Source organism: Pistacia vera, unplaced genomic scaffold, assembly GCF_008641045.1.
Source record: "Pistacia vera cultivar Batoury unplaced genomic scaffold, PisVer_v2 Contig880, whole genome shotgun sequence".
Classification (NCBI taxonomy): Eukaryota; Viridiplantae; Streptophyta; class Magnoliopsida; order Sapindales; family Anacardiaceae; genus Pistacia; species Pistacia vera.
This window is the reverse complement of record NW_022196757.1, coordinates 34735-49702: the sequence shown is the minus strand read 5'-3', so window position 1 is coordinate 49702 and position 14968 is coordinate 34735. Positions and strand designations below refer to the sequence as shown.

The 14968-nt window shown below is 34.6% G+C and overlaps 1 protein-coding gene and 1 long non-coding RNA gene across 12 annotated transcripts; both read left to right on the top strand.

The window, feature by feature from the left end:
* The first annotated feature begins 2070 nt into the window (after window positions 1–2070).
* LOC116119325 (putative disease resistance protein At3g14460) lies at window positions 2071–3819 on the top strand. Its single transcript, XM_031405267.1, has 2 exons — window positions 2071–3421; window positions 3710–3819. The coding sequence occupies exons 1-2, from the start codon at window positions 2071–2073 to the stop codon at window positions 3817–3819; spliced, it is 1461 nt and encodes a 486-aa protein (XP_031261127.1).
* Window positions 3820–4856: 1037 nt separating this feature from the next.
* LOC116119293 lies at window positions 4857–13484 on the top strand. 11 transcript variants are annotated; one of them, XR_004126377.1, is made up of 16 exons: window positions 4857–5641; window positions 5954–6094; window positions 6448–6554; window positions 6631–6779; window positions 6880–7019; window positions 7147–7291; window positions 7388–7474; window positions 7672–7780; window positions 7890–7969; window positions 8069–8135; window positions 8252–8446; window positions 8655–8873; window positions 8967–9049; window positions 9140–9302; window positions 9515–9648; window positions 9766–10406. It is a non-coding gene; the product is annotated as an uncharacterized LOC116119293 (long non-coding RNA). The 11 variants fall into 11 exon arrangements; XR_004126375.1 differs by having other exon boundaries at window positions 4858–5641; window positions 8655–8863; window positions 9556–9648; XR_004126369.1 differs by having other exon boundaries at window positions 4859–5641; window positions 5954–6069; window positions 9556–9648.
* The last annotated feature ends 1484 nt before the right edge of the window (window positions 13485–14968 follow it).

The window sequence follows — 14968 nt, the reverse complement described above, 5'->3', positions numbered from 1 at the left end:
TAGTGGTCTGTGGCAACTGTTGATTGTGAGTAAGAGACATGAAGGACGGGTTGGGGTTTTTCGGGGTTAACAAGGTAGCCCATGACAGTAGAGCTTTCTTGTTCTTGATGATGTGCCATTAATTGATTGCTAAGAGAAAGAATTATAAATAGTAACTGAGAAAAAATCAAAGATAAAGTAATATGAGAATATCAAAGTAATTGATGATGAAACGGGGTATTAATAGAATTTTATGCATAGAAATGTATAATAAGGATTTCTAAACATATTAGGATTAGGAAACAATGTTTGGTATTGTATAGTTTGCTTTGGTTTCTATCATAAATAAGGGGTGTCAGCCCAGCGACTCGGCTGTCGCTCATTGAAAACTCACGCTCGACTTGTTTCGCTCTATATTTTCACATTTTGAACCGAGTTCGAGTCCCATCTGGCTCGGCTCGAAAAGCTCGCCAGCTTTAAGTGGCTCGCAAGGGTATTTCCGCTATTATCACTAGTATTGGGGGTTATAATACTTTGAAAGCCAAAACATTGTAAAGATGACAAATGACCCCCAATTTCCCAAGTAATAGTTTGTGAAACACGTTTGATGCAATTTTCGCGACTGGAAGTTTGAAAACAAGAAAACCCTAAATCTTAAGTCTCCAGTCGATCCCTGTTACAACCCATTTTCTGCTTCTTCTCGCCGTCACCTTCATCGATTTTCTCTCCAATCTTGTCGACGATGCCAGATTTTTCTCCAATCTCGCCGAGCAAACAACGAAGCCATGATGGCGTGTTACGACTGATTTTCCTTCGTCCACCACTTCTTCTCGCCGTCTCCTTCGCCGAAGACGCCAGATTTTTCTCCAATCTGTAAACCCTTTCATTTCAGCGGCTGCAGTCGATGTTACATTGTCGATGACTTCTTCAAAGGTATAAAATATATTGTTTTTCACTCTTTTTAGCTTGTGAAAATGTTGAAATGATAATGATAGTAATCTGAATCTTTATGTTTCTTGTCAGACACATCATTCGGCCATCACAGTTCAGACTTCAGAGACCTGTTTCAGATCATCACTCATCAGTTCAGTGGACGGTGGTTCTTCACAGTTCACAGTCAGTAGTCAGTACTGATATCAGGTGAGAATTATGATATTTTGGTTCATCCCATTTAAAAAAAATAAAGAATTATGTTTTTTTTAATAACTGATTGAGGTCTTTGTGGAACTTGAAGGTCTAGCTTTTAAGATCTTTCACTTACATGTGCATTTTTTCGGTTGTCTAGCTATGAATACATGAAGTGTTATCTAGCTGTACATGAATACATATTCTTTTTGAAAAAATATAAGCTCTTTAGATACCTTAGGTTGAATATGTAAATAAGCCTTTTGGCTTTTTTGGTTATGCACAGATGAAAGTGTTGGTTTTGTAGCCATGGACATATGTGAATATGGTTGTTTAGCAATGAAAATATATATTTTCCTAGAAGTTGTAACATAATTTGGTATTATGATAAAAGTCACTTTTATGTGATATTAGTGACTATATGAAATAGTTTCAAATAAAAATATTGGTGACTACATTAATTCGAAGCCAAGTATCATTTTAGTAAATAAATAAGTAGTTACAAATTTTTTAAACTAAAAACGAGCAAACGTTTATGTACTAAAGAAAAGTCACTTTACTTTTCTTACCAAACGGTATATCCTACAACTAAATTTATGACAGTGGAATAGACCAATTCCTGTGCACTTGACTGAGCTTAATTTGAAGACTTATAGTTCCTCAATTGACTTCTTCAATTCTTTGATTTTACTTTTGTGTAGAGGGTGAAACATTTTTTGAATTAGATGATATGCCTTCATTGGTTCAAAGTTCAAACTTAACTATTTTTCTTTTAAATGCATGTGCTTTTGCTTGATGAACTGTTATTAGACTTCAATGAACACTACTTATAGGGTAAGTAAATGATCAGTTTTAGACTTCAATATAGATTTNGAGACAATAGGCAAAGAGTATTTTGACCACTTAGCAACACGATCTTTCTTCCAAGAATTTTCAAAATCAAAAGATGTTATAGAGGATTGCAAGATGCATGATATAGTGCATGACTTTGCGCTATTTTTAAGTGATGGTGAATGTCTTGCTATAGAAGTCAATAGTGGTGATGATGATCTGTTTATAAACTCTTCTAACAAAAATGTTCGTCATTTAATGTTAAAGGTTAATAAAGAGGTTCCATTTCCCATGTCCATTTGTAGCGTCAAAAGCCTACGTAGTCTTGTGATTAAGTATAGCCATTCATTGTCAAGTGATGTTTATCTAAAGTTATGTGAATTAACATATTTAAGGGCATTGAAGTTCACCGCAAATTTTTATGATCAAGAAGTTATGGAGATTCCAAAAGAGATAGGAAAATTGATACATTTGAGATATCTTGATTTTGGTAGGCAAAATATCACAAAATTACCTGAAAGTTTGTGTGAATTATATAATTTGCACACTTTAGATATTGATGGTTCTATGGTAAGTGAATTACCTTGTGGCATAGAAAAATTAGTAAATTTGAGGTGTTTAAAAAATACGACATCGTCATTGCTTTACATACCAAAAGGGATTGAGAAATTAACAGGTCTCCAAACATTATCGGAATTCGTTGTAAGTGGTGGTGGTGATGATGATAGCAAAGCATGTAGTCTCGAAGGAATTAAAAATTTGAATAATCTTGAAGGGAGCCTTCAAATAAGAGGGTTGGGAAATGTAACAAATGTAAGTGAGGGTAAAATGAAAGAAGCACTCAAAAATAAGAAATACATTACTGATCTGAAACTGCAATTCGATAAGGGAACGAAAGATGTTGCTAGGGGTAGCGTCTACTGGAAAGGTTTTGAAGAAGGGGACTCGTGTGAGGATTATGAAGTAGTCCTTGAAGCTTTACAACCACCTCCAGAATTAGAGCGGTTGTCAATTAAATACTACGCAGGCAGAACTTTCCCCTCCACTTGGAAGGCGTCATTGACAAAGCTGAAGAGTTTATTTCTTGAATCTTGCGTAAACTGTAAGAATTTGCATGCTTTGGGAGAATTGCCATCCCTTGAAGGACTATGTATAGGTTGGATGAGAAATGTGAAAAAAGTGGATAATGAATTTTGGGGAATTGAAAGTGGAGCCTCTTCATCATCTTCATCCTCTGCCTTGTTCCCCAAATTGAAAACACTCGAACTTTGGGGTTTAGGAGAATGGGAAGAGTGGACTTACGAGAATACAAAGAAGGGAGAAAAAGAAGAACATATTAGATTCATGCCATGTCTTGCTACCTTGGAAATCATAGACTGCTACAGATTAAAGGCACTGGCAGACAGCCTTCTGCAGAGGACAACACTCAAAAAATTGGAGATTTGTGGATGTCCTATTCTAAAAAAACGATACGAAGGAGGAAGAGGTGAGGACTGGTCCAAGATCTCTCACATCCCTACCATCAATATTGGATATTCGGATGATAAATGGGTCTAACGGAAGCAATAAACATCAACCCACTAGCCACAGGTAATTACTTAAGTATGCTCTTTGTTATATTATTGACTGAAGCAACAGCACAAACTTATCTTTTCAATCTCTTTTAAAATGTTCAATCACTTCAGCTTATTTATTGTTGTTTTTTCAAAAATTACTTATTAAAAATGTTAAAGTTTGAAGTTCATTTGTTAAATAATTTTTACTGTTTCTGCAGGCTTTGAGAAGTTTGACCCAAATCCGGTATTCAGAGGTGCAATGACTTTTCTGGTGCTACTCATGTCTGATATGAGAAACCAGGTGATTGGTGATTGGCTTTCCGTGTAGTCTTTTATCCTTGGATTTCACATTCTTTAATTAATATTCAATCAATGTTCAGTCTGAGGCACAAATTTATTAGTCAGAGAGGCTTAAAAGACAGGACAGCACAACAATTTGAAGATTTACAATAATCTTTTCCATTTCTATTACCTGTTTACGCTCTGGTTCGAATTTCTTCTAAAGCTCTCTGTTTCACAACTTTTTTTTCCCCTTGATGATAAGGCCATTTTTGAAGTTTAATAGTCATCACAGAATAACGCCCTTAATTTTGTATCAGATGTTTAAAAGAAGGTAGTTTAAGACCAGTCAAAACCAGTTACATAAAGATCATTTTATCTGTAATTCCGGTAATCCAACCGTTGGATTGATCATGCAGCTTGTTTGTAAAATCCTTTGATTGCTCATTGAGGTTTGGTTACTCTTATCTGATACTATAATACATTGTTTTCCTTATTAAATAAACTCAATGCAAATATTTTGTTTTGGTGCTGTGAAGCTATTTAACATGATTTAATTAAATATTTCTTGATAGATCAACGTTATAACATGTATGCGATGAAACAAGTGCTCAATTTATGGTTTTTACATTTCCTTGGTGAGCTTCTATTTCTATATTTACATTTTATCGTCCTTAAAAGGTGATTTCGAAATTGAAGTTCAATGAGGTCATTTATTGAATATATTTGCCACTTTTTCTACAGCCTTGTTAATGTCATGACTCTATTAAAGTGATTAAAATATCTAAGTTGTGATTTAATTGAATTTATATTGAGATAATTTTCGAATTTATTCATGAAAATCACATTCTAATGTTTGTGATTGTGTAAGTCGATATTACGTTATGGTTTTATTCATGAACATCACATTCTAATGAATTTATGAATTTTTGTAATTGTGTAAGCCGATATTAGGTTGTGGTTTATTGATTACTTGATTAGCGCTGAATTTGTCCCTTTTATGCAGTTCAGGAGTTAAACTGTCATATTTCTATGAGGTTTATTTTGTCACTTTTCAATCGTGCAGGGACCAAAAAATTTACCTGGATTACTATATACATAAATGAAGTTCGGCAAAACCAGAAGGGCAGCCAGAAAACCCTCACCGTTCGCCGGGTTCCGGCCATTTCCGGCAACCCTTGAGCTACCCTTGTGCCGGTTCATGTTCCACCATCATCTCCACCGTAGATATAACGGAATCCGGCGACGTTTGGGCTTCCTTCGTGCGACCTTTCATCTTCCGGAGAAGGTTTGGCTTCCCGAGTGTTGGGTCATCTTCCCCTAGCTCCATTTCACCTTCTCCGATCTTCCTTGCCGCCGATTTGACGGTTTTCCGGCGCGTTTTATCACTTACAGATTGTGACTCTTCGGCTTCCAGGCGAGTTTTCGCTCACTTTCCGGTGATGTTGCACCTCCCCAGCTACTGGTCCTCGCTTCCCAGATCGATAGCTACCTCCCGGTACCTTCGGATCATCGTTTCGCCCCCGGCTGCCGGGAACCGCCACTGGAAGCCTCCCTTGGCTACAAACCACCTTCTTCAACTGCCGGTGATTCGTTTTCCACCATGACCAGCACCATTTCACCGTCCCCAGCCACCGTCGACACCACCATGAGCGGTTGAGCTCCCGGTTGCTCGTTACGGTGTAGGCTAGACCAAGTTAAATGCGCTACCAGGTGGCCTTTTCCAGAAGACAAAACTCGATATATCAGTGATAATTCATAAATGTCCTATTCCTGAAGCACATCAAATTGATGGTCGTACTCGTACCTACAAGGAAGTCCAAATTGAATTATCAATTTGACAGCAGCTACCAGCAACCCACAAGCCACAGGTGATTATTGACCATCCTATTTCAATTTTTGTATTTCTAATCTAGAACTAGATCATATTTAGTATCAAGTTAGCGCTACTGTCTCAAATGTGCAACATGGTTTTTGAATTTATTTTCAAATTTCTGAAATGAACTTCAATATGCTAAAACACAGACATGCAACAGGTTTCTCTAGAAATCCTCTCTGCTTTTGATTTGTGAAAGTATTAATCTTGGTAATATATTGGTCAATGGAAGATTATATAGTCTTTGAGTTATCCATTTTGCATTACTCAAGCTTTTGACGCTAATAATCATGAATCTATGTCTCAGGGTTCGGTTTTTTTCAGCGGGGCAAAGAAACTTATAAAAATGGCTAAAATGCATTGTGGTCTACAAGATAGAAAATAGCATAATGTGATCAGCTGGAGAAGAGAAGAGGATTTGCAGTAATGCTTTTCATTTCTGTTATCTGTATGACCTCTATTTTGATTTTTCAGCTAAGCTGTTTCGATTTTTCTGGGGATAATGTCTTGTGAAGTTTGTTTATTATTGCAATCTTTTGATATATAGATTCAACATTGAAGTTCTATAGGTATAATGTTGAATTTATGTTTTATATATATATATATATATACACACACACACACCAGGTAGTAAATTGACCAAAAGAATTTTACATAGTCCATGATTTATCCATATTTTGCGCAACTCAAGAATCCAAATGTCAATGCTAATAATCATGAATCAATGTTACAAGTTAGAGTTTTTCCAATGGGAAAAGGAATTTAATTTTCAAAGTGGCTATAATGTTTTTTGATGTACAGGAAAGAGAATAGCAAAATTTGACCAACAGGAGAAGAGAGGAGGACTTGCTATAACATCTTTCATTTCTGTTACCTTTGTGAGCTCTGTTTTTTATTTTCTGCATAAGGTCTCTGTTTTTTCTTGATTATGTCCTTTAGAAGTTTTGCAATCATTACAAAATAACAACCTTAGTTTTCTATCAGGTTGAACAATTAAGGTTGGAAAATATTTTCAGCCCATGCAAAAGCAGTTACATCCGAGAAGTTTTCCCTTAATGAACTTTACGCTTTGAATGTTGGATCGATTATGCAACATGTTAGGGAGCTTCTTCATTTTGCTGTAAATTGGCTCTGTGAGATCCTTTTATGACTTATTTGGGTTTCTTATGCTTATATGGATACTTGAAACGGATTTTTATTTCTTATTAAGAAAACTTAACATCCATGTTTTAGTTTTGATGCAGTGACCAAGTTTAGAAGAAATCAAAAGACTATAAGAAGAGATATGACAGGAGCTCTTATCATACTAGAGAAGATTGACAGAGGCAATTAGCCTCGAAATATATAGCATAACATCTCCTTACTTCTTAAAGGTTGCAACCTGTTCTTTTAAGTGGTATTGTTAATATTAAGGCATGGATCTTTATATTTAAAGATTCAACTTCCAGTTCCAAAAAAATTACTTTTTGTCTCACTGCAATTTTTTTCATTAAAATACAGTGGAGGGTGATTATGCGACCAACCAGAGGAGGACGGAGTCATTCTAAATGACTTTACTCAGAAATGGAGAATTATCAGTTGAAGTTGCTAGAAAGGAACAATATTGTGTTTCTGCCCCAAAGATCAAATTGATTAGTTATGCTTGGTAACTTCTCTCTATTTTTTCTTCATTGGTTTATGTTTAATCAAAAATACTATTACAGAGTATCTGGCTTATTATCCTGTGATTCTTCACACGCAGTTGATTTGCTACTAAGGCTATCTATGCTGATAATATAATACTCCATTACTGAACAGCAAAGAAAATCCTCAAGAACTCAATGTCCAGGTTTCACATTTGCATTTCCTTCATGCTTTTTATCTTTCTTGAAAATAAATTGCTACTGACGATAGACACTATCTTATGAGTATATATCATTTTATTCACCAATGTTGCTGAAAAGAACTTGTGCTTATGGAATGGATTTATGCTTCACATACAGAATATCTTTAATCCTATATAATAGTTTCTATTTCATGTCACAGTGTGGTTTTAGTATTAATTGGTCGTCCAATGATGCATTGTGGTGACAAGTCCAGCATCATGGTAGGCATGAGTATGCCAGACAGCAAAATCCAATCAAAGAAACTTAAGGTATGTAACAACTGATAAGCTATAACATGATTTTTGTATACTCTCTCATATGTAATTTCAGTTGTTGATATGGAAACTTGATTATTTGAATAAATCGATTTTATTGCAGTGAAGCAAGTTTATCTGTCTCGCAATTTAAAGGAATTTAAGGTCAGAAGATGGTGTGTAACAAGAACATGACAAAATGAGGTTCTTTTTACATAAACTTTCCCCATCAAATGACACCGGATACTAGAATATTTTATTCTCTTTTAGCTTAGTAAAATAATCATTAATTTCCATTTACAGAACTTTGTATCACAGGGGACAAAATTTACCGGGAGCAATCAATCTCAAATTATCCTATATAACCTTTGTCAGTACTTCTTAATGTCCACAGCTCCACTTTCGCAATGCTCTGTATTTATTGATATTTAATTTGAAAGCAAATCATTCAATTGTGTGACTGGTTGTGTTCTCTTTAAAATCCAGAATTAATTTACGAGTCATGCTGGCAAGGCTAGTATTTCAAAATTTTGTCAATGATTAGCAGAGGGACTGCTTATGGTCAAAGCAGTTGTCAAGCACCAACTTATCAGTGGTAGAAACTTCGTTTAGGACCTTGTGCAAAAGAGAAATTGTGGTTGAAGAAACAAGTTCTATATGTCAAGTTTTCACACTTGCTTGGTAAGTTTTCCACCGGGTCTGGATTTCTACATCCTTTTATATAAACACAATTCTAATTCCTAATAGGTAATTAATGTCCTAAGCAAGTACAATCTTTTCTTAGACAAGGTTGCTTAAAGAAACTTTTGACAAGTGAAAGGATTTGCTCATGATCAATTAAATCATTAATTCCATTTGTGATCTCAAAAATAATATATTTTCGTGTCAGGTGTTCTTCTAGCATTCAGTGGTCAATCAAGGATGCATTGGTTGAGAATTGGAAATAACAACCTTAATTTAGGAGAAAAAATATTTTTAGACTACTGAGAAGCAGCTACACCAGAACATTTTTCTAAATTTTGTATCATGGAGAACGGTGCCAGGAAGTTACAACAAAGGAATCAAATTTTGTTTCTACCCCAAAGACCACATTAATTAGTTATGCGTGGTGATTCTCCCTCAGTTCTTTCGTTTATTTATGTTCAATAAAAAAGCATATTGTGGATATTTGACTGATGATGGTGTGTTTCCTCATATGCAGAATTGATTTACTACTAAGGCTAAATATGTTGAGAATTTTCTGTAAAGGACTTCAATGGTGTGCCTGCTGCACATATCAAATTGGTTAGTCATGCTTGACACTGATCTGTTTTGTTTCTTCATTTGTTTAAGTTCCAATCACAGAATTGATTTGTTTCTTCCTTTAATATCCAGAATTCATTTGCTACTCATGGTAGCTATTCCAAGAATTTAAAGCTCCTCCACCAATCAGCAGAGAAAATATTGAAGGACCAAATTTTATTGGTCGATAATTTCAATAATTCCTGAAACTTCATTGAGGCTCAAGTGGTCAACGTCTTGTTTTCACATTTGCTTGGTGAGCTTCCTCAGGTCTATATTTATATTTCTTTTCTTTCAGTGTGTCTTTCCTGCAAAATAAATTTCTATTGATACCTTGAAATATGCTATATAATCTCTGCAAAATAAATTTCTATTGATACCTTGAAATATGCTATATAATCTCTGTCAATATATCTTAAAGGTCACAGCTCCACTTCTCAAAAATAATTGTCCGATTTTATTGTTTAGGTGCCAATTTTAAATTAAGAAATGTTACTTTCTATTCACAGAGGAGAGAAAAAAGGAAGCTATTTTAATGACAAGTCATTGTTACTTTGATTTTGGATGACACCACCAAATAAATTGGTCATTGGACTCAAAAGGTTAGTTATATAATTCTTTCTCTCACGGCTCTGTGTGTTTCTTTCATTTATTGATGGTTATTGGAAACCAAATCATTCCTTTGTGTCATAAGTTCTGTTTTTTCCTTAAAAATGCAGAACCAGTTTACTAGTCATGCTAACAAGGCTAGTATGAAGAAATTATGTGGAGAAGTTACCCTGAAAGTTTGTGTGTTGTGTTGGATATGGTTCTTGCATGACTTTGAAGGATTATCGGCTTACATTGACACATTCGGGGTCTCGTTCGATGGTGACTAGGCAGGGGTGGGAGGCAGCACCTCCTTGATAGTAAGCTCAATTAGTAATTGGGCTTAGAATTGACTTGTAAATATTTGGGTTTGGGTCAAGTTTGATCGGTTTGGCCCAAATAAGGTTAGGGTTACTATTATATGCATAATGTTATGGTAGAAAAACCGTAGTGTGAGAAAAATAGAGAAAAAGTGAGCTGTCGATATTCTTTTATCATTGTATTCTTCAGATTCTTGAAACTCAATAAAATTGTTCTATTTGAATGTTGGACGTAGTTCTCAGTAATTGAGAACAAACCAGGGTAAATTGATTATGCCCGCTTTACTTTTCTGTTTTATTTGTTGTGTGTTTTAGTTGTGATTTCAACATATTGCACACTTTAGATATTAGTGGTTGTATGCTAGGGAAATTACCTCATGGAAGGGAAAATTAGTTAATTTGAGGCATTTAATAAATAGCTCTGTATCACTAAGTTACATTTTAAAAGAGATGTCTAGTTTTAGCATTTGCTTGGTGAGCTTCCATCAGATCTATCTCCTTTTTGTTTTCTGTATTTCTTGAAAAATTAACTTGTCATTAATAACAAGCATTGTTCAACGCATGTATTATTGTTTCTTTTTGGACATGGTTGCTTAAGCACTACAAGCTATAAACATAATTAAGATAGAAAAGAAATTCAAGTATATCCTAAACTAGTGTAGAACCTTGGTCAATCCATGCATGGAACTACACTACCCCCTGCCCTTGGGCATGACTTCTTAAATAACATTTGAAAGTTTCGATTAACGGTTGTTAGTTTTAGGGGAATATTTCTTAATATTTGAAAGTTCGGAACCTTGAAATTAGATCAAAAGTTCATAGTGGATTAAGTCAATCTCTCCTAATAAATAATAGTTTCTTGGTGTTGGATTTGATTATGTGAAAGGGTATGAAAGTAATTTACAAAGTGGTTACATATTAAAATTAAAATTAAAATTAATGTAAAATATAAATAAATAGATTTTAAAAGACAAAAAGAAATGAAAAGAGGTTGGCAAAATCATTAGAATTAGGTATTAAAACTTTTGTTGTGTTCATAGCAAGTTCAAAGACATTGTTGAGATTAATTTTACATATAAAAAAAATATTAAAATGAAACTAAAAATTTTGATATATTATCTTAATATTATTATTTTTTGTAACAAGAAAAAAAAAAAAATTTAATTGACTCATGGTCAAAGGATAAAATTATCCAAAAGAAATATTAAAATTCCCAACCGCTCAACGAAAGCGAACTCTTTCTCCTTTCTTCTTTATCATCTACCAAAACTTCTAGTAACAATCAACTCACATTTTCCTTTATTTAAATTAATTTTTTCTCAAAAATATTTTATTCTTTTTCAATCAACACCGGATCTCCACCATCTACTCACTCTCTCACCAACGGTTAAAAATATGCCTTCTCTCACTCTCTCACTTCCACCACCATCACCACCACTAATGTCCATAAGATTTATGGTCCAAAGACTCCAATCTTTTGCAAAGCCTAGCCCAATCCCCACTGGCCCAAATATACAATGATCCGTATTCATTCGGACTGAAATCTTTTCCATGGAAAGTCGTAAGTTTCCTATGCTCTCTCTCAATAGCAATAATACCATAAAGAAAACTAAGAGGATGTTAATTATATGTAAGCTAATATCTTAGGTATAATTAATAATAATAAAAATCTCTGTATCATTAAGTTTTTAGTATTAAAATAAACATGAAAAGGTCAACTAAGTAAATATTCAATAACTCATCATTTTATTAATCCTAATTACATATTAACGATTTATTAACCGTGAAGGGATTTATCTAGGTATGGTTATAAAAATTATGTTTGCTGGGTATGGGTATAGTTTTTCATAAAAATTATGTACTATTTCTACAGCCTCAAAAAGAAATTTCCATTACGTATTCCCAAGTATGAAATAAAACAAGAGAGGACATAGCACAATGTGAACAGCCGGAGAAGAGAAGACGATTTACAATTATATTTTTTCCAAGTTTAATTTTCATCCGAAACTGACACCCTTAAATTCGTATCAGGATAAATCATGCGGTTTGTTAAGGAGCTTCTCCGTTTGCTTGAAATTCACTCCATAAAATCCTTTTATGGCTCATTGAGGTTTGCATATGCTTATATGGATATTAAATACTTTTCTTTTTCTTATTAAGGAAACTTAACGCACATATTTTTGTTTTGGTGCCAGCAACAAACTAAATTATCAATTGGACAGCAGCTGCCAGCAACCCACAAGCCACAGTTGATTTTTGATCATCCTTTTTCAATTTTTGTATTTCTAATCTAGAATTAGATGACATTTAGTATCAAGTTGTATATGGTGCTATTGTCTCAAATGTGCAACATGGTTTTTGAATTTATTTTCAAATTTAATATGCTAAAATACAGACATGCAATAGGTTTCTTTAGAAATCCTCTCTGCTTTTGATTAGTGAAAGTATTAATCTTGGTAATATATTAGTCAATGGCAGATTATATAGTCTTTGAGTTATCCACTTTGCATTACTCAAGATTTCAACGCTAATAATCATGAATCAGCGTTTCAGGGTAGATTTCTTTTCACTGGGGTAAAGAAATTTATCAAAAATGGCTATAATGCATTGTGGTCTACAAGATTGAGAATAGCAGAATGTCATCAACTGGAGAAGAGGAGGGGATTTGCAGTAATGCTTTTCATTTCTGTTATCTGTATGACCTCTGTTTTGATTTTTCATCTGAGCTGTTTCAATTTTTCTGGAGATAATATCTTGCGAAGTCTTTTTTTTTTTTTTTTTTTTTTACTATTCAAAGCAGTTAAAACAAAGATAACACACTATTACCCCCTCTTTTTTCAGGTACTGAAAGGAAGCAAGAGAATTCAACAATAAATCTTCATGGATTGGAACTCCGAGTGCGACTTGTACTTGTATTGCAGAGCATGGTCTTGGTCAACCCTCAAAATCAATCTTGATATCTCCAAGAATATCCTGTGATACAACCTGCACAATGGATAAAATCCATTTCTATTTTCTCTTCTAGGAGAATTCGGACACAACTCTAATGTGTTCTGAACAGTTTCTGCATGAGCTCCGTCATTAATTTGTTCCATCAAACAAGATGCCCTTGTCCGCAGGCTATGGAAGATGCACATTCATCTTCAAGGTTAACGATGGATTAGTCTCCAAGAGCAGAATTACAACCCTTGGCTTTCCCTTGACGACAAGCTTTCATTCATGCAATGGAATTTGGAGCTTCTTGTGTTCCAATCATGTCAGAATACAACTCAACCATATCCTTCACCATTTGAAGTCACGTTGTAAGTAATAGTGTATTTCAGTGGTAATGAATTAAATTTGTTGGCAATTGCCTCTAAAAGCCTTGGATGCCATTTCCATTGTATTCAATTCTCTGATGGTCAAGATAGTTTTCAATTAAGTTAAAACAGCATATTATTTCGGTACACTAGATTTTGTGTATTGTAAATGTTTTGTATCATTTCAAATGTGTTTCCTGATTAATTACAGGACAAGAGACTTCATCCCAAAAGGATCATATACTGCATGTTTGGCTTACTATTTTTATCCCTATTCTGGATCCTATTCTCCAAATAATGTTTGGCACATTATTCCAGAAATATTACCCTATTTTTTAATTACATTTAAACCCCATAAGGTTATTAATTTCACTAAATACCCCCTAAAAAAAAGTTTAAAAATTAACAAAAACACCCCCATCAACCCAACTTGTCAGATTCCGGCAACCACCGTCGGTGATAGCCGGAATCTGTACAACGGCCTAACTTCCGACCATAAATGGCCGAAAGTTCACCGCTGTGGCCTTTTCCGGCCAGATCCACCACAGATCTGGCCGAAAACGGCCAGATCTGGCCGTCAGCGACGGCCAAAGAAATGGCCGTCGTTGACCGAAAACGACGGCCACATCTTTGGCCGTCGCTGACGGCCAAAGATGGCCCTCGTTTGGCCTTTTCCGGCTGTCGACGGCCATAACAGACCATAGATCTGGCCTTTTCCGGCCAGATCCACCATGGATCTGGCCGGAAAAGGCCATAACGACGTGTTACGGCACAGATCCGACTGCTCTGTGTCGTAACGAAATTTTTCGGCCAGATTCCGGCGGTGGTGGCCGGAATCTGACACTGCAGGTGGTGGGGGTGTTTTGGTCATTTTATATGTTAGGGTCTTTAGTTAAATTAGTAAACCTAAGGGCTTTTTCATAAATTTTTAAAATTTACCTCGTAATACTCCCCTATCCAATAACTCAATACTATCCCTAAAATCCTATCCAAAATACTAAACCAAACGTACCCATAAATATTTTTGCTGTTTCTCTATGGTGCACAATAGATTACACATTCAAAAGCACTAAAATTAGAAATGAGCAGTTTCACTAAACCCAATTATGTGGCTTAAGGGAGCTTCTCAATTTTCCGTAAATTCTGTCTGTAAAATCCTTTGAGCCCATAAAATTAATTACCTGATATAGTTTTAATTGCAGTTATTCATTTTTGTTAGTAGGACTTTCTATTCATGACTTTAACTATCAATATGAAAGAAAATATTTATTGTCTTCGCAAGTACTTTCTATTGGATTACAATTGAATTTGAAGGTGGCCCTGACTCCTCACCTAATAAGGCTTTGTTGAATGGGAGGATTACCTCTTCTTATAAATAAAACCCCCTCTAGTATAAATAATAATTGATAGAATTTAAGATGAGTTTGACTCCTCACCTAATAAAGTTTTATTGAATGGGAGGATTACCCTCTCCTATAAACCAAATAAGGCTTTGAAAAAAAAAAAAAAAAAAAAAGGAAACCAAATAAGGCATTTTTTAATGGGAGGATTACCCCCTTTATAAACCTATTGTTGGTTTGTGAACGTTGGCCCATCAATACTCTATAGAGATTATAAAATTATAGAATTAATTAAAATTGACTTAAGTCAATGCATATATATAGGGTGCATATAGATCATGATTTAATTGTTATATATATATATATATAACAATT

What these genes read in the sequence shown, in the direction of transcription:
- LOC116119325 (XM_031405267.1), top strand. Translation starts at nt 2,071, where the DNA reads ATGCATGATATAGTGCATGACTTTGCGCTATTTTTAAGTGATGGTGAA. An exon ending in ACGATACGAAGGAGGAAGAG is followed by an intron (nt 3,422 to 3,709) that starts GTGAGGACTGGT and finishes CTGTTTCTGCAG; the next exon opens with GCTTTGAGAAGTTTGACCCA.